This window comes from Bidens hawaiensis, unplaced genomic scaffold, assembly GCF_021521415.1.
Source record: "Bidens hawaiensis isolate Kalapana, Puna unplaced genomic scaffold, B.hawaiensis_p1.1 tig00055032_1, whole genome shotgun sequence".
NCBI lineage: Eukaryota > Viridiplantae > Streptophyta > Magnoliopsida > Asterales > Asteraceae > Bidens > Bidens hawaiensis.
In genome coordinates this window covers 4,378-31,754 of record NW_027499936.1, presented here as the reverse complement: position 1 = coordinate 31,754, position 27,377 = coordinate 4,378, and the positions used below count along the sequence as shown (strand labels likewise).

Here is a 27,377-nt window from a genome sequence, read left to right as displayed (position 1 = left end):
TAAGTTGTTTTCCTAATTATTACAAAAACTAATAGTTTTCTTAAACAAAATAACTGAAAGCATGTCATTTGTTTAAATCATGATGCTACGCCTTTATACCACATGCCATGTGTTCAAATCATGCCAATAGACATCCTTTTATTTTTTATTTCCTGCGTAAAAGATACGAAACAATGAGAAGTACAGGATTCAAATTCAAGTTTCTTTCCGTTAAGGAGCGACATGATTACTAAAATAACTAAGTGTTTGGGATCCCACTTTTTTCGATAGAATCAGTGAGTTGAAGAATCGAAGATTCACCCATGCATGACCTAGTGGTGTAGTGGGTTCAAATCCCGCAAGTACAAGGTTAGGGGATTTTAGGTGGAAAAGATTGTTGTTCAAAATTTTGTGTCTTAGGCTATTGAAAGATGGCTGGTTATCTTAAACGACATGTAGTAAGTAGTAACATGAAAACCATATTGAAAACCAACAAATACATACATGTTTAAATATGATTATGGAGCCTTTGATTTCTTTACATACTGAAAAACAAAACAGAAATAAACCACATTTGTTTCAATTAATAACACGTACGGGTGCCCAAGCCAAACCATGTTGACCCTTCAGACTCATATCAACCCATGTTTCCCATACAAAAGCACTTGATCTACAAAACATTGATCATGTTTTAGCATAACTAATGGTGTAGATGAAACAATTTATATGTGTGATTTTTTTTTCTAAAGTAAAAAAACATGGTGTGTTTGGTTCTTACTTCAAGATACTCGTCTAATCCGTATTTAGAACATTCTCTTCCTAAACCAGATTGCTTAAAACCTCCAAATGGTGCTCCCTGTATTGGATCCAAAAAAGAAAGGAAATTGAATGCTTACTTCCACAAATAATAATAATACTTAGTTAATTAGTTAATGTAGGCTCATATAAGAAGCCATTGAATATAGAAAAACTTCTTTATACCTCTGAACCAAACAATCCCACATTTACTCCAACCATACCATATTCAAGAGCTTCACACACGCGCCATGAACGCTGAATATTATTTGTGAAAAAATAAGCAGCTAATCCTGCAAAGTTTATATCAAATATATGTCTTAAATTCAACTAATTAACAAAATGATGTAAATGATCAGACACCAATATATAGATCATATATATAAAAACCATATTCAGTGTCATTAGCAATCTGTATAGCCTCTTCTTCTGTTTTAAACCGTATAACAGGCGTAACAGGTCCAAATATTTCGTGTCTGTAATAACAAAGATTGAAGTATATATTAGTCAATTAAACATCAAAACTAGTATTACATTGAATGTTTTGAGATTACCTTGCTATAAGCATCTCATTCTTGACATCACTTATAATTGTAGGTTCATAGAAAGTAAACCCGAGATTATGCCTCTTACCGCCCACAACAACTTTCGCTCCCTGTTATTAAAGTATTTCTATAATTGTCATAAAAAACTATGAAGTTTTCTACTAGCTATAAGATTAAATCAAACCTTTGAGATAGCATCTTGCACTAATGATTCAACCTTCTGTACAGCAGCTTCATTAATAAGTGGTCCCTGCAAAACATTATTTTAAGTACCAATTGACTTTCTAGTAACATTATGTGTTTGTAAACTGGTTACCTGATCCACACCTTCACTAAAGCCATTGCCAACTTTAAGGCTCTGGACAACATTTGAGAAGGCATTTATAAATTTTTCGTATATGCCTACAAAGATGCTAGTTTTTTGGTCATGCAAGAACGAAAATATTAGATTGAAAGATTTAGGCTTTCGTTATACGTACCTTCTTGCACAAGTAATCTATTTGTGCATATGCATGCTTGTCCTGTGTTAAAGAATTTAGTTGCCAACTGAAAAAATATCACAGAATAATGTGTGATGAAAAAGTTGTTTTTATGCAAGATTTCAAATATATAAACAATGTTTGCAAATATTAAAATGTATTTCACTTACGCTCGCTTTTAGTGCCGCTTCCAGGTCAGCATCATCAAAGATTATGAAAGGTGCATTACCACCAAGTTCAAGAGAGACCTGCAATAATCATAGGCTTATAAACATTAAGGATTGCAATAAGGTTTCAAGTAACTGAGAACATTAATTTAGATAAAGTTACCTTTTTAACAGTGTCAGCCGCACCAGCCATTAATTTCTTTCCAACAGCTGTTGAACCCGTAAATGTGATCTTTCTTACTTGTGGACTTTCAAGTATCGAATTCCCAATTTTAGGAGCATCTCCCATTACCACATTTAAGACACCCTGTGATTCGACAAAATGAAGCATAATTAACTTTTACATATGGATACATATCATCGTCCATCGGTGGATGTTTATAAGACTTACAGGCGGGATTCCAGATTGAAGTGCCAGCTCAGCTGCTGCTAAGGCAATCAATGGTGTGAGCTCAGATGGTTTTAAGACCGCAGTACACCCACATGCGAGAGCAGGGGCAACCTGATATAATATTATTAGAATATCGAATCTAAATCTTTAAATTGGAACGACTTAGAAAGCGTCAATATTTTACCTTTCTGGTAACCATTGCCAAGGGAAAATTCCATGGAGTGATAGCGCCAACCACACCAACAGGCTGCAAATCATTTGGAAATGTTAAATCTCAAAAGGGACATATGCAACATCATATATATGTAGAAACAAGTTTTGTTGGCTTAGATGACAACCTGCTTTAGAACAAACATGCGTCTATCAGGCATTGGTGACGGAAGTATATCACCATAAACGCGTTTTGCTTCCTCTGCAAAGAACTCAATGTAAGAAGCCCCACATACGACCTGAAAAACTTAAGAATTACGAATGTGCGTTTGGTTCCAAAACATGAGTAATTATACACAGTATATTTGAATTTTAAAACTCTTTTTAGTTTTGTTGACCATGAGAATTCGTTACGGAAAAACTGATGTGACCCATATCCAGTTAATTGATGGATATGGTAAAACAAGTCTTTTGTTGGGCAAATGACTTTCAACCGTTAAAAGGCGGATTTGAATCTGAGTTAGAGAAACTTAAAGGTTAAGCACTATGTCACTCCCTTAAAGGGTTTCAATATATATGTTTGATTCTTGTACCTTGTTGGCTCAATTGTTGTTCGGGCTAGGTGTAAGAATAAGGGTTTTATAATATTTGGTAATGTTTTGGCTAGCAAGTTAGGTTAGTCTATATAAACCGAGTTATGGTTAGACATTAGAGATGGTGAGGTTGGTGCAACCGAGTTAGGGTTCATCAAGAGTCAAACCGAGTTAGGGTTTGAGGGTTTGTAATCAATTTTTTGAGTGAGATTTTCTGATTAATAAACAAGAGTTATTTGTTTAGTTCGTGTTTGATTATCGATCAAAGCCAAGTTCAAGAAATCGATAAGGAGAGTTTGGCCAAGTTGTGTTCGGTAAGGAGGAAGGATCAATTTTTGGAGAAGTCGTGATTGAAGACGCGATCCGAAAGAAAATCAAAAATTGTTCGATTGCAAATAATATGTTCATTTGAGTTGTTCTCTATATTGGCGGTTAGTCAAATAAAAAGTATTATTGAATTCTTCTAGTAAAGTGTTTTGGAGAATTCAATAAAGTGAATTTTGGTGAGATACGTGGCTGACTCAAAATCAAAGAAGGTGCAAAATTTATATTAATTGTTTCAGTGGCGGGAGGAATTTGAAGAAAAGAAGAAAGTGACCAGTGGGTTTATTTTTATTTCTTTGGTGAGTTTTTTTTTGTAATCGAGCTGGTTTAACAATTATTGCTGGTTTTTATTTGGGTTGAATAAGACGGTTCAATTCAGAGTTCGTATTTTACTTGGTTAAACGAGTTACGTTTTAACTAAGGTGTGATTTATTTTGTGAACAAGCGGGTTTAGTTCTGAAAAGTTGTTCGGAATTTATTGGTTTGCATTCGTTCCAAGTAAGTGGAGCAAGAGGTTTGACACCGTCAATGGCAGGTGACAAAGAAGAGCCGTAATCCAACCCAAAGCTAGTGGGAGATATCGTTACAGGTTCCAAAGCTGAATGGAACTAATTACGTCACATGGGAGATCGTGGTGGAAGCGATCTTAGATGATCAGTATTTATGGGAAGTTGTTCGACCGAATGAGGGTGCGGTTATTGATGCGAAGAAGAATAAAACGGCAAGAGCGTTTTTGTTTCAAGTATAGAAGGTGATATTCTTCTTCAGGTGTCTCAATACAAGAATGTCCGAGAAATATGGATGGCGTTGAAAGCACGATATGTTGGGGCTGAGCGAGTGCAAAAGGCTCGACTGCTAACGTTGAAAAGTGAATTTGAGAAACTTAAGATGGCGGAAAACGAGACCGTTAATCAGTTTGCAGGAAAAATAACAAGTATGGTTTCAAAGGCAACGAGTCTAGGTCACGTGTTCGAGCAAAATGTCTTGATGAAGAAGTTACTGGATGAGGTTCCAGATAAGTACTTTCAACTCGTAGCCTTAATCAAGCAAAGTGTTGATCTTGATAGTTTGATGTTTGAAGATGTTGTTGGAAAACTTAAGGCGTTTGAGGAACGTCTACGGGGGAGAGAACATACTTGAAATTCGCAAGGTCAGTTACTTTTTAATCGGTCGGAAAGTAATTACAAAGGAAAGTCGTATGATTAATTAGTCTGGTAGCCGAGGTAAGGGTTGGCAGAGTTCACAGGGACGTGGAAAAGGACGGGAAGCCGGAGGTCAAGACCGAGAGGATGAGGATCAAGATGGTTGTGAAAACCGAGATGGTCAACATCGTGGGTCAAGGTATACGGGTCAAAGAAGAACGAAGGATCGTCAATGGAGAAGGAGAGATATGTCACAGGTTCAGTGTTACCGTTGTGATGAATTCGGTCATCGGAGGTCAAGACCGAGAGGATGAAGATCACGATGGTTGTGAAAACCGAGATGGTCAACATCGTGGGTCAAGGTATACGGGTCAAAGAAGAACGAATTATCGTCAATGGAGAAGGAAGGATATGTCACAGGTTCAGTGTTACAATTGTGATGAGTTCGGTCACTTTGCGTCTACGTGTCCAGAACGTATGAAGAAAAAGGAAGAATCTAATTTGAACAAAATTGATGATTTTGATCCAAGTTTATTTATGATTAAAGGTGACCAGAAAACGGTTTTTCTGAATGAAGACGAGGTGATTCCAAAGCGTTTCAAAACCGAGCCGATGGAGAAAGGTGTTTAGTATCTCGACAACGGAGCATCAAATCACATGACGGGTAATAAAGCATACTTTTATAATTTGAATGAATGTGTCACGGGAAATATGAAGTTCGGAGATGAATCTTATATTGATATTCGGGGGAAATGGTCGGTCTTAATTGAAGGGAAAACGGGGGCGCCTGTTGAGATGTCTATTACATCCCGAGCCTACATTGCAATATTATAAGTCTTGGTCAAGCAACGAAAGGTGGATGTGAGATTCACATGAAACACGATTTGCTAACCATTAAAGATGATGCAGGTAAGATTTTGATGAAGGTGGCAAGGACCAAGAATCGATTATACAAGATTAGCCTTAAGATAACAAGTCCCGATAAACGAGCTATCACTGGAATGAAGAATTTTGCAGGTCGAGATCTTCAAGAATTGGACTGAAATAAGATAAGCCGGTTACGAGTCATATTCCAATCAAAGATCCATGTTCCAAAATTCAAAGTCCAAAGAAGAGTGTTTTGGATGTTAAAAGCACGGTCAAGAAAGAGATTCAAGCCCAAGGGAAGATGTCTAATGATCAAACGAAGCAGGTGTTACTTCAAGTTAAGTGGAGCCTAAAGAAAAGAAATTGAAAGAGATTAAGAAAAGCCTCGGGAGAATCAAGTAAAGGATGACAAACGTGAAGTTAAAGAACCGCCAATTTCGAGTAGGAAATTAAGGAGTGAGTTGGGTGATTCGGATACAACAATTGCGGGGGTGATTGTTGGCTCAATTGTTGTTTGGCCCAAGTGTAAGACGCAACCCAAGAATTAGGGTTTTATAATATTTGGTAATGTCTTGGCTAGCAAGTTAGGTTAGTCTATATAAACCGAATTATGGTTAGACATTAGAGATGGTGAGGTTGGTGCAACAAGAGTCAAACCGAGTTAGGGTTTGGGGGTTTGTAATCAATTTTTTGAGTAAGATTTTCTGATTTATAAATAAGAGTTATTTGTTTAGTTCGTGTTTGATTATCGATATGGGACTTGATTACCTCAAATATGGAATCAGTTAAAGGTTTGCCTTGTTCCAGAGTTATAAGCTGTCCAAGCTCCTCTTTATGTTCGATTAGTAAGTTATACCATCTGCGTAGGCGGGTACTCCTCTCAGCAGCAGTAAGCTTGCTCCAATCTACCAAGCAAATTTGATGATTTGAAATCTTATAAAGATGAAACAAATTTTGAAACTTATAATTATAATGATAACAACATGATGATATAAATTTCAAATTCATTGTGAAATTAGACTAGTTTATTTTATAGTGAAATTTAACGTCCAAAAAGATAGCAATTTTTTTTTAAATGAATGGCACTTTCTTATGCTCTCAAAACGAGTTCTAAAAACTTCCTCTCAGAAAGTCAGAATCGAATTTTTCGGGTCAAAATAAGGCTAGACCTAATCATATAGTTTTCCCTCTTGAAATTGATTATTTATAACACTCTTTGGCTTTTTTCAGCGGGGTCTTCCCGACTCAAGAGTAGGTACGCCGCTCTGACTTATCGTTAGAAGGTGTTTTCAGGGCTTTGGCTTCAGGTTTATCTAGATGAATATATTCATGGCCTTACCATAGATATATGAACATGACCATGTGACCTATGCATATGATCATATTCAAACATATAAAATCGAAATCTAAATTGCAAGCAATTCGAAGATCATACGGTTAAATGCATCGTGAGCTGAAGAAATTGCATCTTTTGTTTCCCTCTCACCCATGCACGCAACTGAAGCTATAACTTCCCCGTTAGCAGGGTTGTAAACCTGCAACAACCATGTAACTTGTAACTAATGTGATTTATGTTTTATCAATGATATTAATTGGTCATATTTGCAACCTTGATCAAGAGGTGGAATCAGATTATTTTGACAATCATAATGAGTTTCCAAATCATCATAAATCATTATAACGGAGGGGTGGAGGGCACACTTGTTTATAACATAAACACACACGTACTCATTCTTGTTTTCTTTTTGAATTATTCGATTAAGATTTCGAGAGTACATCAAATTACTCTAATCAAAGAGTGGAGTGTTTACACGATTTACACAAACAATTACAGACTATAAAACCTACATTTCAAAAATCAGATTTTTGAAGTTCAATACCTCTATGGTCTTGCCATCATATGCATCAATCCATTTCCCTCCGATAAGACCTTTAGTTCGAAACAATCCAGAACTCTTGAGGCGAGCAACAACATTTTCTGTTTCCATGCTCATCTAAATCCTCAAACCCCGTTTGATCTGACCATGAATTCGATTCATAAAAACAATGAATTAATCAAAGAACTATCAAAACCCTAGCTAGCTAACAAGTTCATCAATGCACCTTGCTAGCAGATTATACGAGTCCTGCTGGATTGAAGGTGCAAACATGGTGAGTATAAATTTATAATGGTGTTCACCTGCCACAAGTTAAATTTAAAAATATTGGTTGGTAATTAGTTGTTTTCCCACCTATTACCGTTTAGTCGTTTACTTCTACATTTGGTTATATTATTATTATTATTATTATTATTATTATTATTATTATTATTATTAATATTATTATTATTATTTAGAATTTGCAATTTTAATCAATCAATTATTGATTGAAATCAATCTATGCAATCAAAAGTGTTTTTCAAACAAAATAATTAGACATTTATGTTTGGGATAATAATTTTTTATCTTTCTGTGATAAATGTTTTCTTTAAATATGACATTTTGTAATAGTATTAAGAGAAGGGTCTCAAAAATTTTGCCCAATGTCTATCAAGATTATGTTTCCGGTCGGTTATCAACTTTTAATATACGAAATTGAGTATGTGTTTTGAAAATAAATATATGATTTGATTGGTAAGGTTGTTTTGAAATTTTTGAAGGTGCATTTCTGATTGAGTTTATTATTATTATTATTATTATTATTATTATTATTATTATTATTATTACTTAAAATGTTTATATATTATATAATGTGAGAAAAGTTAAAATGCAAAGAGAAACAAAAATTGAGAAGTGTGAGAATGATTTATGACCATGAAAAAAACCCTAAAAAAATCACAACAACTGATAAAAAAAAATAATAACTCAAAATATAAAAAAACCGAAAATTTAAAAAAAACTAAAATGTTTCCCCGTCATTCCCGTTAAAAACTATGAAAATACACAATGCCGAGAAAAAAAAGACACTATGATAAAAATAAACAAAAAAACACAATGATAAAAAAACAGATACAATTGATCGTAAAATATAACACAATGTTGAATAATATATAATATTTCAAGAAAAAAAAGACACTGGGAAGAAAATAACACAATTAATGACAAAAATAAACAAAAAAACATAATAATAAATAAAAAAGACACAGTGATATTTATTCCTTAACATTGTGTTTTTTTTCTTTTTTCTAGATAGAGAAAGACGATGAAAACATTTTTGTGTGTTTTACTTTTTTTTGTTTTTTAATTATATTTTGTGTTATGATTTTTTATTAATATATTATTATTTTGTTGAGGAGGCTTTTAGTTACAAATTCTTCCCATCCTTCTTATTTTTGTCCTTGTTTATAGAATAACTTAACCCAATACAATATATAATATATGTTCTTGAAAAACAAAAGGATGTTACAATCAGTAGTTCTTATATTTTCTCATAATTTATAATATCATTCATGATAGGCTATATTTGAAGTGTACGTAGATATGTGGAAGTATATATATATCCTTGATGTGCTTTTTTTGGAGTATGAACGAGCAAGCCGCAGTTTTAGCTTGATGGCAGGGGTAGCACCTGCTACCTCTCAAATTCTCCGACGAAATGAATTTTTTTTTACTTTGCCTTTGAAATTATGTGGTTGAGATGCCAATCTCACCAGCCTTCAACCGCGTTTGAAAGCTTCTCTTAAGAAGCTCTAATGTTCTTGGTTATGATCAGGTTTTATCTATACAACATATTTATATGTTCATCCCTAAAAACATTATTAATGCTGGAACATAATGTCATATCCCAACCAACGACGGATTATACGTCAAAGCGTGAGCGGTGATGGTTCATAACACATTGCACTAGTTAAACTTAAAATACTTATTCATCACATTAAAACATGTCACACATTACAAGTAGTTTCAAATAAAGTAATAACATAACATAAAGATAACACTGTTTATTATTTTATTAGCCTAGGTCCATAGAGGTACTACGTTTTGAACTTCAAAGAAAACATCAAACTTGTGTACCATGCATCATGTATAAAATAAGACGGCCAACTATATGAAAATGTAACATCCTACTTTTGATAATAATAAATAAAAGAATTTCATTTACTTAACGGTGTTTTATTATTTAGCTAAGTTAAATAAAAATAATAACGTGTGGGCTTGGACAATAAAATATGGAATAAGGGATGATAACGGGCCTTAGGTCCATGGGCTTAAGAGTATATAAACCCCCTAAAACCTTCCTAAAACCCTAAAACCCTCATTTCCATCTTCTAGCCTCCATAACACACTTAAAAACACACACAAACACTCATCATTTCAAACCTAGATCCGAGCTGAAGAAAGGTTGGGTTTTGTGTTCAACAACACTGAACAACAAGAGAAACACGTCCAGATTCACGAGTTGAATCCGAGCCGAAACAAACCAAACCAAAAAGGTGCGTTTTAGATTAAAGGTTATGTTTTCAAGGTTGGTTTGTCCTAAGATTTGATATTGGGGCAAATCGAGCAATTTTACCTAAGAAAAATGTAAAATTGAACGTAAGTAAGATATTTTGAATGAAACGGGACAAACGGGTAACATTTGGACTGGTTAGTGCAAGAAAACGATGTCGTTATAGACCAAGACTCGTTTCTTATGGAAGACGGGCAAAACGAGTCGAAGGGGAAGGCTGGAGAGTAATGAGAATGGAAACAATATGTGAATCGAGCCTTAAGAAAAACGATTCAAAAGAAAAGTAATCGAATCAGAAAGTAATCGAATCGATGAGAAAAGTAATCAAATCATAAAGTAATTGAATCGATTAGAAAATCGAATCGAACTGAAATGTAATCGAATCGAACTGAAAAGTAATCGAATCGAATGGTCATTTGATTAGAATCTGTCATTCGATTAGAATTTCCATTCTGATGAATTTTTAGCTCGACCCCAGCTAGGAGCTCTGCCCCTTGGACCCTACTAGGGACGCTGCCCCCGGACCCGTAGCTAGGGGTTACAATAACATAGAAGTATGACAGAGTTAGAGGTAGTTAATTAAGACATAGAATTATTACACAGATAGTCGTGCGCAGCTAATAAGGAGGGGTATTATAATTAAAGCACAGGAAACATGTGAGTTTCTAGCCCCATTTCCTTGTTATATTTTCGGGGCTATTTTCATACTCGATGTGATTAGTTAATACACTTACCTTAAATGGTAAGTGTATGCTATGTGAATGTTTTATGAATGATATATGAATAATATAGAAAAGATTGGGAGTATGTATGAAAGTATATAAAATAAATATAAAGGAAGGTATGTATGGTTGTATGGTAAGAGGGTGGCATACCCTAATAATATATGTGAATGAAGGTACTAATAATATTTGTGAGGATATAGGATGAAAGGCTCTTCAAAACGTAAAAGTATATATATAAAGTAAGATAAAATATGAAAGTAGGAAAGTAAGAATGAAAGTATATGCTTATGTATGTACGAAAGGAAGTAAAGCAGGTTAAGTATGTAGTATATGAACGTATCTTATGTTACCTGATTAATTAGAACTTACTTAGGGTAGCTGACTTTTAGTATGCACACAGGTGAATATGCTAAGGCAGCTGGCTTGATTGAAGACACATGACATTGGATTGAAGAGGCTGACATCTTTAGAAGAATGTTGTGATGTTTTAATATGACTTTTTATATTATGTTTGAAGACAAAAGTTTGTTTATTATGAAAAGATTTGAATGATTATGTAATACATGGTTAAAGTTTTATATTCCGTGAAAAGTTATAATTAACTATAGTATTTAGAATCGTGTTTATGAGTAAATCTAACAACAAAGTAAGACACCGGGATCGGGGCCTTACAGAAAACCTGCTTTCTATTTGTGTATATTATGAATATATTTGGAAATATATAATTATATATTGATTTGTGTATATCATTGTATTAGGGAATATGCAATTATATATTGATATATATACTTGTGGATAAATAAGTATTTTTATTATATTGTGACGTTGCCGCTATTTACTATACATTGATAACAAAATGGTTCACGACCCTAAACAATTATAAACACCGGTTTTGTGCCTTTTGTTATAACACCGGTTTTTTTAACAACGTCCCCGTTGTATTTAAGTTTACACCGGTTTTTTACGTTGTAATTTACAAATATACACCGGGTTCAGGCCCGTTGTAAAGTTTTAGCAATTACCACCGTTAAGTGGTAACTGCCGTCTAGATATAACATAACGGTTGTTGAACCGTTTTGCATATTAGATTCTATCATTTGCAATGCAACACATATAATGGTTTCCATACCGTTTAAAATACACAAAATAACCGTTTTAAAATTGTCTTTTTATACAGTAGTGTATAAATATACTTTCAACTGGTGATAATTAAATAAAATGTCAACAGGGTTTCTTAAAACTTTGTAAGAAGCATGTTTATGGATTTGTTTTATGAACATAAGTATTTATATTAACCAAAATCATAACACATACATACTAATGTGTATTCACTTGTGTATTAGTCTTAAATTCATTATATACAATAGTGAGTACCAAATATGTGTAATAGTGTTGTATTCTATGTAATACAACACTCTTGCATATATGCAATACACACTATTACACATGTGCACTAAACCGACGAGATTACCGACGAGGGTTTTTTTTGAACAATATCAACATATACGAATAATGGGAAAAAAAGAAACTACAAAATAAATGTTAAAAAAAAGTTAAAAATAATTCTTCATGAGTTTTTAAGTTTCCTCTTTATGAAGAGTTTTCATTTGATACCACCCCATTGTTGTGATATCTTAAAGAACAAATTCAAAATAACAAAACTATGCATACAATTGTTTATGGAAATTCTTGAAGTTTATTATATGTATTTCATAGCCATTTATATATTAAAACAAGAGATTAAAGTACTTTATATGATAGAATATTGTATGCATGTTAAATACCCAACAAAATTTGGTTGTTGATTATTATGAATAGCAAAAATATCAATTTGATTATCATTTATAAAAATCCCCAATTAGCTATGAATCTTAGAAGAAGATGAAGAAGAAGATATGTTGAAATTAAGATAATCTAACCACAAGACAATAATTCTTCTTCCTAATTGAATAGAGACCTTCCAAGCCTTCTAATGAACTCCAAAATGCTTGATTATAAGTGCAACGTGTGTGTGTGTGTGTGTGTGTAAGTGGAAATCCCGTCTAAGCAATGAAACAATGTCCTCTATTTATAGGTTGAGTTGGTAGCCTGACATGGCCCCGTGATTCGCAAACACAGCCCCGTGATTTGAAATATGCATGCGCATTTAATGCTTGTCAGGAAGTACATTCAAGGACTGAGCACACGGGAGTGGAGAGGGAAGCACGACACACGGAAGCATGGCCCCGTGTTTCATGTGACGGGACCACACTTTTATTTTATAGCTTATATACTCGAATAAACTTGGTTATAACACATGATTGAGTTAGTTTACCATGAGTAAACGTAAAACCACACAATATAACATAACATCCATCGATGTATTGGTTGAATAAAGATTCGAAATACAATATGGACCGGATTTCAAATACGGAAAGTTGACGAATGTCACACATAAGCAAAAAATGCTTTATAATATAGCAGGTCCGATAAATATAAAATCTATGTAGTTTGTGTTGAACAAGCCAATTTACTAATTTTATGTCTTTGTTTATTAAAAAAATATGGTTGTTAATCTTGTTTGTGACATGTAGTAAAGTAAGAGTATTTTGAAAACCAACAAACAGATACATCTTTAAATATGATTATGGACCCTTTAGAGTTCTTTTTTGAAAAACAAAACAGAAATAAAACCCCAATTAGTTCAATTATTAAGATGAGTGTCCAGGTCAAATCACATGATCCACGTTGATCCTTCTGGCTATCATCCCATGTTTCCCATACAAACGCACTTGATCTGCAAAACAATGATAATGCTTTAGAATAACTTATAGTGTGGCCTATTTAAAGGTGTTCAAGAATATGTTACATATACTGCATACTCCAAAAATGAAAAAAAAAAGGTAAAATCTAAAGGTTTAACAGCCAGTTTCAAGCTCCAAACTGCCAAAACCAATCCATGAACCGGTTTAAGTGGTTTAACACCCCGGCCTATTTCTATTTGGAAATTCGACATGCATATATGTTAAAAAGAATTCAATTATAATGCATGAAGAAATATCTTTATGTGCAGATGAAACTGTTTATATATGTTAAAATTTTCTTTTTGAAGTAACAAAATATGGCATGTTTGGTACTTACTTCAAGATACTCATCTAATCCGTATTTAGAACATTCTCGTCCTAAACCAGACTGCTTAAAACCTCCAAATGGTGCTACATGTATTTGATCCAAACAAGAAACAAAATAATAACAACAACAACAACAATAATAATAATAATACTTATAAATTAATTAATATAGTGACACTATTGAACTGAATAAAGAAAAAACATCTTTCTACCTCTGAAGTAAACATTCCCTCATTTATTCCAACAATACCATATTCAAGAGCTTCACACACGCGCCATGAACGCTGAATGTTGTTTGTGAACAAATAAGCAGCTAATCCTGCGACGTTTATATCAAATATATGTTTTAATCTCAACTAATTGATATGATCAGTCACCAATATGTGGATTATATATAAAAACCTGATTCAGTGTCATTAGCAATCTGTATAGCCTCTTCTTCTGTTTTAAACCGTATAATAGGCGTAACAGGTCCAAATATTTCCTGCCTGTAATAATAAAGATTGAAGTACTAACCAAATACACATCAAAACTAAAAATTCCAATAACTTCAAACCTAAAACTTTATTGTTACAGCCTATTTCAAGAAATATTATAGCCATCAAAATAACAGTAAAACAGACCGACCATAAAAGTTTTGAGATTACCTTGCTATAAGCATCTCATTCTTGACATCACTTATAATTGTAGGTTCATAGAAAGTAAACCCTAGGTTATGCCTCTTACCGCCCAAAATAACTTTCGCTCCCTGTTTCAAACAATATTTATACAGTTGTCATAAAACCTATAAATTTTCTACTACAAGATATTAGAAAATGATGATCAAATCAAACCTTTGAGGTAGCATCTTGCACTAATGATTCAACTTTCTGCACAGCAGCTTCATTGATAAGTGGTCCCTGCAGAACATTATTTTAAGTACCAGTTGACTTTTTTAATAACAATATGCATGTGTAAACTAACAGGTTACCTGTGCCACACCTTCACTAAAACCATTGCCAACTTATCTAAACTGAGAAAGCCCCATTTGATTTGATCATGAATTTGATAAAACAAAATCAACGAATAAATAATAACAAAGAATATTGAAAGCCTGGCAGGTTCATCAATACACCTTGCTAGCAGAGTATATGAGTCCTGCTGGATTAAATTTAAGGGGCAAACAAGATGATAATAAATTTATAATGATGTTCACCTGCCACAAATTATATTTAAGTAATGGTTGCTTTCCCACCTATTACATTTTTTTTAAACCGCCAACAAACATAGGATACGTAGGTACTTAATACGGGGTGACCCAATAGCAAAAGGTCACCGTCAGCTGACCCAACCTAGTTACACGGAGCCCTTAAACACTTCCAAATTATCTCCAGTTTTGAAAAAAAAACACACTAGTCCGTATATTTTATACTAGTTTCACATTATTATTATTATTATTATTATTATTAACAAGATCAATCTCTATATAAATCAATCATTGAAATCAATCATTTAATTTATCTGCTCAATTAAAAATGTTTTTCAAATAAACTAATATGGGTTAATATTTTCTTATGAGGAGAAGGAGCACTCATAGGTATTACCCATGCACCGGTCAATCTTGTACTGACACCTCATTTATACTCTTAATTGCCCACAAACCATAAAATTAATGACAGCACCTACCCACAAGTACCCCAAAACTTTATTAATTTATTTTAATTATTCGATTGTCAACAATGAATCAATTTTGTGTAGCAAACATTTGTCATGAAATGAAGTCATGCATTTTACTCACATGGGGTGGGGTGATGTTGTCATGTGATTTGAAAGTCATACACCCTACCCATATAGGTACTCCGTCATCTATAAAAACGTTTTCTTTAAGTTACAATAGATGGGCCTCAAAATTTTGTCTATCAAAGATTATTTTTCCTGTTGGTTATACCTTTTATATTTTACGAAATTGAGTATGTATTTTGAGAATAAATATTTGATTTGATTGGTAAAGTTGTTTAGAAAATTTTTTAAGGTGCATTCAGTTTCTGATTGATTTATTATTATTGACAGTAAAACTTTGTCTTTTAAAAAGTATTTGTCGTACACGTTTAACTAATTATTAACTACTCTATGCCACAGTTTTATACCATGTAGTCATGTACTGCCATCTCCACTTTGATGGGATGGTAAAGGCTTAAGCCTTTGGGTGAGAGGTCCAGGGTTCGATCCCTGGCAATAGCGGTTTATTGTAAATAGTAGGACTCATGTACTGATTATTTTAATCATGTCCCCCAACAATCAGCCTTGTATTTCTTTATTGTCCTTCTCGTCCAACCATGAAAGAAATAAAAACAATTATGTTTTGTATCCAATTTTGAATTTATTTTAATAAAAAATTGTAATTAATAAGTACAATATTAAAATTTGTAATTAATAAGTACAATATCTTTCTACCTAGTAATGAAAAAACTTAGTTACTAATTAAGTATATTATATAATATATGTTCTTGAAATACAAAAAGGGGTGAACCACGGATTGAATTAACGGGTGAACCATGTACTAATGAAGAAACACGGATCCAATACAAGATTAGGATCAGACCTATATTTCTACCATGTATAAGATAACGGGTGAACCAGGCCAAAATGAGTGGAATCAAGCTACATCCGGATCTCAATCCTGCAAAACAGATCACAATGAGCTTGTTACGGGAAGGACAAGATGTGGGGGGGGGGGGGGGGGTCTTCCCGTAACCATTCTCTAGCATGAGAATAAGTATTGTTTTTATCAAGAGAGAAAACACAAAGTGATTGATGTAATATGAGAAGTGTGTATAAATACCTTATGATGATGGAGAGGGTATTTATAGCCGAGGGTCGGGGAAGTGTGATTGGTGGAGTAGTCACCATCTGGAAAATGCTTCCTTCTACCTGGATTGGCATATTGGCTGCTTTTGATAGGAGGTAACAGATGGTCATGTGTCTGGTTATAACAAAATGTCCAACTGCGTCTCTTGATTGTTTGAGCCATCACGTGCTCATCAGGAAGGTAAACATCACTATTACAGAATGCTTCCATTAATCTTCTCGAAGACATTTGTTATAACTGCCATTCTTTACTAAGTACAAAGTCCCTCTTTTGTCCTTCTGCATGTAGGCCACTTCCGCGTCGCGTAGAGGTGTAAAAAACTAGTTTTAAACCCAAACCGAACCGATTTGGTCTACGACTGGTTAAAACAGGTTTGACTCAAACCGGTTCGGTTTATAAACCGGTTTTGAAACATCCTAAGTTTCGTCGGTATTTAAAGGAATTGGGTTTAATTAAATTATAGAAGATAAATGTAATTATCTAAAGTATGAGGAGAATAAGTGTCATTAGATGAAAAGTTAAACATGAAACCATAACATCTTCCCATAAATGTAGTCACCATTTAATTATAACAATCCTAGCCTCTAAACTGCTTCTTTACCAAAATTCTCGTTTTTTGAGAAAACCACCCATAAAGACCCGACGATTCCCGGAAATCTAACCGTCGGATCGGTCTAAAATGTTAAAATAGTGTTCATGACATGTAAGAAAATATTCCCACCAATCAGATCCCTGATCAGAGGTCAGGAAGTCCAGCTTTTATCAAGGAAACCGTAACAGCAAAAAATGGAGTTTTTCGGTAACTGTTTGGGTTTTTCGGTGACTGTAGCAGTGGTTTCCGGTGATGGTGAGATGATGGGTTTCTAGATCGAGGCGAGACGGTTCTGTGGCCGCTTAAATCACTCAATTCCGAGTTCGTTTGATTTGGTTTTGGTATATTCGAGTGATTTCGAACATAAACCTCAAAGATACGTTTTTATTAAAAGGGTTTACTTTTCATGCACAGATTTGCATGAAAACCGGTAGGATGATAGAGCGGGTCAGGATTATTGATAAATTAATAAACTTGTGAGTAAATGGGTTGGTTGGTTCGTTTCGGGTAAACCGAGTAGTGTTCGGTTCGTGAAAAAGACGGGGTAAACGAAGTCGGTTTTACATAAAACTTTGTAGGATAGTAAATCGGACCTTATTATGTGAGTAAAATGTAAACTTGAACATAAAAAAGTTGTTTGGAATGATGGTTGTGCCTAGAAAGAAAAGTAGTTTTCATTGAACCGCACATGGCGAGCAATATAGAGGCGATCGGTTGTAGGATCTAAACAACGATACCCATGGTGAACAAGGCTGTAACCAAGAAAAAATGCATGGCAACGACCCAAAATCATTTTATGGGGATCATATGGTCAAAGATACGGGAACATCGACACCCAAAAACCCGTAAAAAGGAATAATCTGGTGGACGGTCGTGGACCATTTCAAATGGTGACTTGCTAGAATTGGAACTAGATGGCATGCGGCTAATGGAGATAAGACGGATGTGTCAAATGCAAAATGCCAAAAACGTTGCTAGGACAAATGATTGAGCAAGAAGGGAAAGACCCTTCTCAACCACATGATGATTTCGGCGTTCCACTATGCCATTTTGCTCACTCGTGTAGGGGCAAGACCGACGATAAATGATACCGAGCGAGGTAAAAAATATGGAAAGATTGCGAAACATGCCACCCCAATCGGTTTGAACATTTTTAAGTTTTGTATTAAATTTTCGTTCAACCATGGAAATTAAATGTTTGAAAACCAAATACGCATTAGACTTTTTTTTCAAATGAAAAATTCACGTATATTTTGAATGATGATCAACACATAACATAACGATTACCATCAGATGATAAAGCGGGTGCGGGACACCAAACATCACAATATACCAAATTCAAAATATGATTACTATGAAACGAAGAATTATGCAAAGAAAGTTTTGTAGATTTCCCCATTTGACAAGAAGTGCAAACATTATTATAAGTTTTATCAGAAACAGGAAGTAAATATTTGGTTAACATAGTTCTTAAAAGCTCATGATGTGGATGTCCTAGACGTTGATAACATACAGTCGAAGAAGCACGCGTGGCAGAAAAGGTAGACTTGTGAATGAAGTTGTGAAGGGACAAGAGAGTAGAGACCATTTTTACTTGGACTTGTGAGTACTGTGGTGCGTGTAGATATATTCTTCACACAAAAGAAATAAGGGTGAAATTCAAAAAAGACATGATTATCAAGACAAAATTTTTGAACAGATAACAAGTTACGTTAAATATGTGGAACATGAAGAATGTTAGATAACGAAAGAGTTTTGTGAAGTGAGATAATATGAGTGGAACCGATGTGAAAAATAGGTAAACCCATACCGTTGCCAACATGAAGAGCATCATCACCATGATATGCTTCTGATGTGCCTAAGCTTGCAAGATATGGTGTGACATGGCTATTGGCGCCAGTGTCCAGGAGCCAAGTAGTGGATGTAGTAGACCGATGGTCAGCAAAGTTGGCAGAGGGTCGTGTACGAACTGTTGATGGATCCGTGTTTGGACAAAGAGATGGGATGTGACCAATACCACATCAGTTGCATGAACCGTAAACTGTGCTTGTGTTAGAGGCCCATTCAAACTGACTTCGATTGCCACCAGTTTTTCGATTGTTAGAACTGCTTCCACGACCACGATTATTATTGTAACCTCATCCGGATTGTTTAGAGGAGACCGAGAGCCATAGAAAGCTTGTGAGGGAGCCAAGTTAAACGTGTGTAATTGTGATCTTGTATTATGGAATGATAGTATTATGTACAAGAGTGTTTATATGCTAGACTATATTACAATTAGATCCCTCTACGATAATTATTGTAATATCTAATCTAACATGTCTTATAGGGTTGCACGTTTTAGGGGTACTTTTCACGTATTTTTCTGGAATAGATCGGGTATTTGGAAAACCCGGTTTGGGGTATTGAAAAAACCTGGTTTCGGGTATGGATCCGGTTTCGGTTTTAAGGTATTACCGGGTACAAATCGGGAACGGTCCGGGTACAAGTTTTGGTACTAAAATGCATACCTTATCCGTACCCTACGATTCGGGTCGGGTACTAGTTCGGGTAATAAAAACCCGGGTATAAAAAAACCCGGTTCTAGGTTTTCATTCAGGTTCGGGTTTTTTTGACCTCTACTTGTAAGATAATCATGGAGGCTTGATATTCAAGAACGAATTGATACAACTCACAAAAACAAAAAAGCGTACATGATGAATTTGGATTGAATAACTCTCAATCTTATTAACCAGAAAAATATAACTCTAAGTGATAACAAACTCATAACCATAATCACAACATTTATTAGGTTATATAGACCATGACTCGGTAAAATTAGCGATGAACTCGAACTCCTAATTAAATAAAAATAATAATATCCCCATGTTTATATAGTTATCTAAATAGCTATCATGTTTATATCTTAAAACATTATTGATTCGGAAATTTTTAACACCGTTCTGCACATGAAAATATGACTTGTTTCCAACCAACTTACAACTTATCATGCTTATTTTATTGTAAATTGCTAGTTGATGAACTGCACGTCAGATGGCCACACAAGCAAAAAAATAAAATAAAACCTATTTAGGACCATTTACTAATTTGTATGTCTTACTAGTAAAAGCTAAATATGATTACTGATTATGGAGCCACTGAATTCTTATCCACATATTAATAAAACAAGAAAGAAATAAAACCCCATTATTTCAATTATTAACACGCGTGCGCGGGTTAAACCATGTTGATCCTTTAGACCTGTATCAGCCCATGTTTCCCAAACAAACGCACTTGATCTGCAAAACATAGATCATGTTTTAGCATACATAGATATAGCTGCATGTTGCAAAAAATGGAAAAAAGTTATATTTTAAATGTCTGTTCGGTTTCAATAGTATTTGAACACCATTATTTCTATTTGGGAAATGTAACATGAATCATATAAATAAAATTTCCCAATTATACTGTATCAAAAATTATCTTTATGTGCAGATAAAAAAATTTATATGAAACATGGTGTCTTGGGTACTTACTTCAAGATACTCATCTAATCCGTATTTAGAAGATTCTCGTCCTAAACCAGACTGCTTAAAACCTCCAAATGGTGCTCCCTGCGTAATAAACTAAGAAACCAGTTAATTAAACTTAAAACCTCCAAATGGTGTCCCTTCAAGACACTCGAATCCAAGAGCTTGAGGCGGAGCTGAAGCTGCAAAGAGAGCATGACTCCCTCCTGCAAGCTCATGAAGAAACGGCCACGGGATCCCGGGCGCTTCAAGTGCGAGCCGAACGCGCGGAACAGGACCGCCAGTGGTTCCTCACCCGAGGGGTTGATGCTGTAAGCTTTTTCCTCTTTGAGTGTTCATTGCTTACTTCTTATTTTTGATACTGAAAATTTATATTTTTACTTTGACAGGTCGTCCGCCATGTCAAGGGAAGTAAGGAGCTTACTGACAGCTTTGCCAATGTAATGACTGCCTCCTCTTCGCTTGGTCGTGTGATAGGCTTTCATGAAGGAATGAATTACGCTCAAAGTAACCGTTCATTCAAAGATCATCCTCTTCACGGTCTTGACGTTAAACAGGAGCGGAGGATACGGGTTGAGGAGCACGATGGTCTACGCTTCCAGCTTCAATGCATGCTTTCGGGTCCTAAGAAACCATTTGGAGGTTTTAAGAAACCAGTGAATATGGTAAACTTCTTTCTACCGGTGAAGCAAACATTCCGTCATTTACTCCAACAATGCCATATTCAAGAGCTTCACACACGCGCCATGAACGCTGAATATTGTTTGTGAACAAATAAGCAGCTAACCCTGCAACATTTATATCAAATATATGTTTAAATCTCAACTAATTAATACGATCGGTCACTAATATGTGGATCATATATAAAACCTGATTCAGTGTCATTGGCAATCTGTATAGCCTCTTCTTCTGTTTTAAACCGTATAACAGGTGTAACGGGTCCAAATATTTCCTCCCTATAATAATAAAGACTGAGTTACTAGTCAAACAAATATTTTGCACTCGTATTTATTTCGTTAAATGTTTTGAGATTACCTTGCTATAAGCATCTCATTCTTGACATCACTTATAATTGTAGGTTCATAAAAAGTAAACCCTAGGTTATGCCTCTTACCGCCAACAACAACTTTCGCTCCCTGTTATTAAACAATATTTTTATAAAAGTCACAAAAGTTGTAAAAATTCTACTACAGGATATTAGAAAACTGATGATCAAACATTCAAACCTGTGAGATAGCATGTTGCACTAATGATTCAACCTTCTGTACAGCAGCTTCATTGATAAGTGGTCCCTGCAAAATGTTATTTTAAGTACCAGTTGACTTTTTGTAAGAAATTGACTTTTTTTTATGTACCTGTGCTACATCTTCACTAAGACCATTGACAACTTTAAGGCTCTGAACAGCACTTGAGAAGGCATTTATAAATTTGTCATATATGCCTACAAAGATGGTAGTTCTCTTGTCATGCCAGAAAGAAAAAATTAGATTAAAAGATTTGGTTTTTTGTTATACCTTCTTGCACAAGTAATCTATTTGTGCATATACATGTTTGTCCACTGTTACGGAATTTAGTCGCTAACTGAAATAATCGCATAATAATATGAAAAAAGTAACCTTTTATGCACGGTCTTAAAACATTAGAATTTTTTTCACTTACGCTCGCTTTTAGTGCCGCTTCCAGGTCTGCATCATCAAAGATTATGAAAGGTGCATTACCACCAAGTTCAGGAGAGACCTGCAATAATCATTGGTTGCTTATTATTGTTATTATTATTATTATTATTATTATTATTATTATTATTATTATTATTATATAAACATTAAGGATTTCAAAAAAAAAAAAAAAATACCTTTTTAACAGTCTCAGCCGCACCAGCCATTAATTTCTTTCCAACAGCTGTCGAACCCGTAAATGTGATCTTTCTTACTTGTGGACTTTCAAGTATCGAATTCCCAATATTAGGAGCATCTCCCATTACCACATTTAAGACACCCTGTGATTCGACAAAATGAAGCATAATTAACTTTTACATATGGATACATATCATCGTCCATCGGTGGATGTTTATAAGACTTACAGGCGGGATTCCAGATTGAAGTGCCAGCTCAGCTGCTGCTAAGGCGCTTAACGGTGTCAGCTCAGAGGGTTTTATGACCACGGTACACCCACAGGCAAGAGCAGGTGCAACCTGACATAATATTATTACAAAAATTAACGGGTCAATACGAATCTAATCGACCCATTTATTAATAAACGTACGGGTCAATATTTACCTTCCTGGCAATCATTCCCAAGGGAAAATTCCATGGAGTGATTGCGCCAACCACACCAACAGGCTGCAAATCATTTGAAAATGTCTTAAAAAGAACATATGCAGAAAACAAGTTTTATGTCTTAATAACCACCTGCTTTAGAACAAACAGGCGGCGATCAGGCAGTGGTGACGGAAGTATATCACCATAAACGCGTTTTGCTTCCTCTGCAAAGAACTCAACGTGACCAGCCGCAGATACAACCTGCAAAACTTAAGAATCACAAATGTGCATTTGTTTTGAAAAACATGAATGATTTACGCACCTCTGTGATGGCTTCTTTTAGAGGTTTGCCTTGTTCCAAAGTTATTAGTTGTCCAAGCTCTTCTTTATGTTCAATCAGCAAGTCATACCATTTACGTAGGCGAGTACTCCTCTCAGCAGCGGTAAGCTTACTCCAATCTACCCAAAAAATGTGATCAAAACATATTATAATGTTAACATGATGATGGCTAAAGCTATATTGTAATTAGTTGTATTGTAAGTAACTTGTAGATCATACGGCTAAAAGCATTATAGGCCGAAGAAATTGCATCTTTTGTTTCCCTCTCGCCCATGCACGCAACCGAAGCTATAACTTCCCCAGTAGCAGGGTTGTGAACCTACACCAGCTAATATGATTAGTGTGATAATTTGTCAAATATTAACGATCAAGTGTCGGTATCAAATTATTTTGACAATCATAATCAGTCCCAAATTCTCATAAATGATCATTAGAGAATTAAATTGCAATAATCAGTTTTAAAGAGTTACCAGACAACACAACACACTATACAACCTACATTTTGAAATTCAATACCTCTATGGTTTTCCCATCTTATGCATCAATCCATTTCCCTCCTATAAGACCTTTGGTTCGAAACAATCCGGAACTCTTGAGGCGAGCGACAACATTTTCGGTTTCCATGCTCATCTGCACCTTGACTGCAGAGTATATTATATGATCAATCCTGCTGGAATAAAGATGCAAACATTGTGATCAACTGATTATTAATATATAATGGTGTTCACCTGCCACAAATTAAATTCAATTATTTGTTGGTAAGTTGTCCTTTGTCACTTATTACCGTTGACTTCAACAAAACAATAATTTGTGGGATCTCAAACTCACATGGGTACGTTAGTAAAAAAAACTAAAAACGGCACACATTATATTAGATTTTTATTTTTTCGCTTTCAAATATCATCATCTATTTCTATATATTTCATTATATAAACTCATGACCGGCTTATAGCATGTGTGGGCTAGGCAATCATGGAATGCCCATCGAGGTTTGAGGCCCATAAGTTTTAAATTTCCCTCTCGCCCATGCCCATAAGATTGGGCAAGGCCTACAAAAACCATTGATATCTTGAAGACGACCCTGTATAAACTAAAATACATTTATAGGCATTCTATTTTTTATTTCGTATTATTTAAAAAGAAAATAAGTTCTAGTATCTAGATTTAAAATAAAAATAGTCAAAGTCATATAAATAAAATTTTCAAATTACATAAACAATAAATAAAACTAAAATACATTTATAGGCATCTTATTTTTTATTTCGTATAATTTAAAAAGAAAATAAGTTCTAGTATCTAGATTTAAAATAAAAATAGTCAAAGTCATATAAATAAAATTTTCAAATTACATAAACAATAAATAAAACAAACACACGTAAACACATTAAAAAATTAATTTTTTTTTTAAATTACATAAACAATAATATTTTTTTTTTTTTTAAATTACTGTTGAAAGTAAAAAAAAAACAAAAAAAAATTATTTTTTAATTAAAAAATAAAGATAATTAAAGTGAGCGGTTAAAATTGGTTTTAAATTTAAATGAAAATTAATTACATTGGTCTCACTTATCATGTTTACTTTTATTCAGTTCATATTTTATGAATATGTTTTAAACTGAACATTACCTTTAATATGCATTTATTTAATTCAAAATTCTGAATATTATTACCTATAAACTAAAAAACCCATTAAAGTTGCTCTCATAAGTGGACAAATAACATTTGGTTAAATATAGTATTATTATAATTGAGCTAGATAATCAAAAGATACTCTATTTATTTTCTGTCTACTTTTTTCTTTTTACTCAATCAATCAATATACTTTAATAAAAAATATTTTTAAACAAAATGATTAGAAAACATGTGTGTTTGGGATAACATATTTTTATGTCATTTTTATCATGTAAATTATTTATAGAGGGCTAGAGGTTATTGTTCGAAAACCTACTCGGCAGTCTGGGGCCTTTTAAGTATTTGGGATCTCACTTTCTAAGTGAATTTTCGATATTTGCCTTACCATATGTGAGTGGGTGGGTTCAAATACTTGCAAGTGCAAGGTTTAAAAAGATTTTATGTGGAAAATTTTGTTCTTAAAAGAAAAAGGAAAAAACAATTGCATACCAAAGATTCATGGTTATAGCGGGGGTTATCAAAGGCTCGGGTATGATCATGGAGGTTTTATAGTTTGCTTTATTTGTTGAACAGGTTAAAGAGATAACCCGATTTTATTCTCTGGTTAATGAAGAATTATCTTATGCGATTGAGATGACTATCAATTTCACCAGTCTTCAACCACATATGCAATATTCTCTTAAGAAGCTCTAATATTCTTGATTATTATCAAGTATTTTTATATACAACACACTTACATGTTTAAACCATAAAACATTAGAGCTTCTCTTAAGAAGCTCTAATGTCTTGATTACTATTTGGTATTTTTATATACAACACTTTAGGGAACTGGTAATTATTTTATCTTGTTGTCAATAAAAATCGATAATTAGAAAAGTAATAACAAGAACCAATTTTCCAAACTTAAACCTTAATTAATAAGAAAATCTAACTCAAAAAACTGATTACCAATGACATGAGTATTTATAAGAACAAGATTACTCCTAAATTGTAATTCAACTCAAATACAAATTCAAACTATCTTTATCTAATAACAATAGTAGATAAGCCAAACTTGTTTAACAATATCTTATTATCAGACCAAGTTTGATTTGACTTCAACCTCTAAGACACCGAACTCAGTTGGTGCTAACTCATTTGCCGCCTGGGTTGCCATTTGGGAATGCTCCAACATCCACCCCCCCCCCCCAATTTATGAATCATATTCAAGAGTTATTCTGTTCCAAGAAAATCCCTCGTCTCCCTAAACTTGATCTTTGGTAACGCCTTTGTTAAGTTATCCGATCGCTGTTCACTTCCACTGCCGTAACTTCTTCCACTTCATAGCATATAATCTGATCTAACTATACTATTAAAATAAGACATATTGTTCATATGACATTCAACTAGACCCTTCGAATGCCAAGTGTACAAATTTTCAATTTAACAAATTCCACTTCATAATCAATTTTGGTTTAACTAAAATTGTTCCATTTTTATGGTTTTGAACCAAAAATATGTTGTTGGTAGGAATCGAACACACAACATTGCTATTAAAATGTTTACGGCATATCAACTCAACTAAAATTAATTAATGTTAAGCTTGTTTTTTCCTTAACATGTATAGATTCTTAACCTTCCATTTTGATTTCTTTTAAAATACAAATTATTCTTAACAATATATGTATTTTAGGAAATATGTAATTATTCATTCATTAATGTTCATTATGTAATTCATATATGTATATTTGACGATTTTCCACCCGTGTGTTACATGAGACATTAACCTAGTTCATGAATAAAGTGATATGATGACTTTATGTGCTTGGTTCGTATGTTAAATGCGGGATATTTGACAAGGGTTATAGCTGAGGTATTATCTACGTTCAGGCTCACACTTTAAGGTGGTTAACTTAACAATTCACCAAGCAGTTCACGTAGCCATACCACTTGACACGCTATATAGAAAGCGGCCATATACTCGGGCTCACAAGATGAAAGAGCCACGGTTCCCTGTTTCTGAGAGCACCAAGAAATTGACTTGTTTTCATAATTGAAAATATGGCTAATAGTGCTCCGACCATCATCAGAATCGATTTTATGACTGCTATCACAAAACTCGATTAATCTTATTTTTACTCGTTCATACTCGGCTGCGAACCCCATGATGCCTTTTGCATACCGATGAATTTGTTTAATAGCCAACTCATGAGATTCATGAGGACTTTGCATGTACCGACTCACCACCATGACCAAATAGGCCAAATCAGGTCGGTGTGAAGTAGGTATCTTAGGCAACCCACCATCTTTCTATACTCCGTTGGATTGACCTTAAATTCTTGTTCGACCCTTGAAAATGCCAGACCCGAATCCACATAAACGTAATTCGGGTTCTTGAACTTAAAAATAATATTCAGGCTCGCCCACGTAACAAATAAATCATCAACATAAATGGCAATGATACGATCATAAGTATTAATTAAGTTTATCTTTTAATTAATTTCCTTATTGTATTAGAATTAGG

At 34.1% G+C, this 27,377-nt stretch overlaps 3 protein-coding genes across 4 annotated transcripts; all 3 read right to left on the bottom strand.

Annotated features, from left to right (window-relative positions):
* Positions 1–658: 658 nt before the first annotated feature.
* Positions 659–7,439, bottom strand: LOC143600900 (succinate-semialdehyde dehydrogenase, mitochondrial-like). 2 transcript variants are annotated; one of them, XM_077078448.1, is made up of 15 exons: positions 7,313–7,439; positions 6,868–6,967; positions 6,201–6,337; positions 2,695–2,805; positions 2,541–2,603; positions 2,357–2,467; positions 2,129–2,272; positions 1,969–2,046; positions 1,799–1,865; positions 1,636–1,721; positions 1,504–1,569; positions 1,329–1,429; positions 1,165–1,250; positions 961–1,067; positions 659–835 (listed from the first exon to the last, which is right to left on the bottom strand). In XM_077078448.1, exons 1-15 carry the CDS (start codon positions 7,424–7,426, stop codon positions 680–682), a joined length of 1,527 nt encoding a protein of 508 aa, XP_076934563.1. In that variant the 5' UTR covers positions 7,427–7,439; the 3' UTR covers positions 659–679. The 2 variants fall into 2 exon arrangements, with proteins under 2 accessions (XP_076934563.1, XP_076934564.1); XM_077078449.1 differs by having other exon boundaries at positions 6,919–6,967.
* A 12,833-nt stretch (positions 7,440–20,272) lies between these two features.
* Positions 20,273–23,909, bottom strand: LOC143600901 (succinate-semialdehyde dehydrogenase, mitochondrial-like). Its single transcript, XM_077078450.1, has 16 exons — positions 23,759–23,909; positions 23,462–23,561; positions 23,225–23,361; positions 23,053–23,163; positions 22,921–22,983; positions 22,725–22,835; positions 22,497–22,640; positions 22,304–22,381; positions 22,159–22,225; positions 22,000–22,085; positions 21,871–21,936; positions 21,680–21,780; positions 21,515–21,600; positions 21,326–21,432; positions 20,651–20,728; positions 20,273–20,413 (listed from the first exon to the last, which is right to left on the bottom strand). Exons 2-16 carry the CDS (start codon positions 23,514–23,516, stop codon positions 20,381–20,383), a joined length of 1,323 nt encoding a protein of 440 aa, XP_076934565.1. The 5' UTR covers positions 23,517–23,561; positions 23,759–23,909; the 3' UTR covers positions 20,273–20,380.
* A 2,852-nt stretch (positions 23,910–26,761) lies between these two features.
* LOC143600899 (secreted RxLR effector protein 161-like) lies at positions 26,762–27,103 on the bottom strand. The gene has a single exon (XM_077078447.1). The coding sequence runs from the start codon at positions 27,101–27,103 to the stop codon at positions 26,762–26,764; it is 342 nt and encodes a 113-aa protein (XP_076934562.1).
* Between the last annotated feature and the right edge of the window lie 274 nt (positions 27,104–27,377).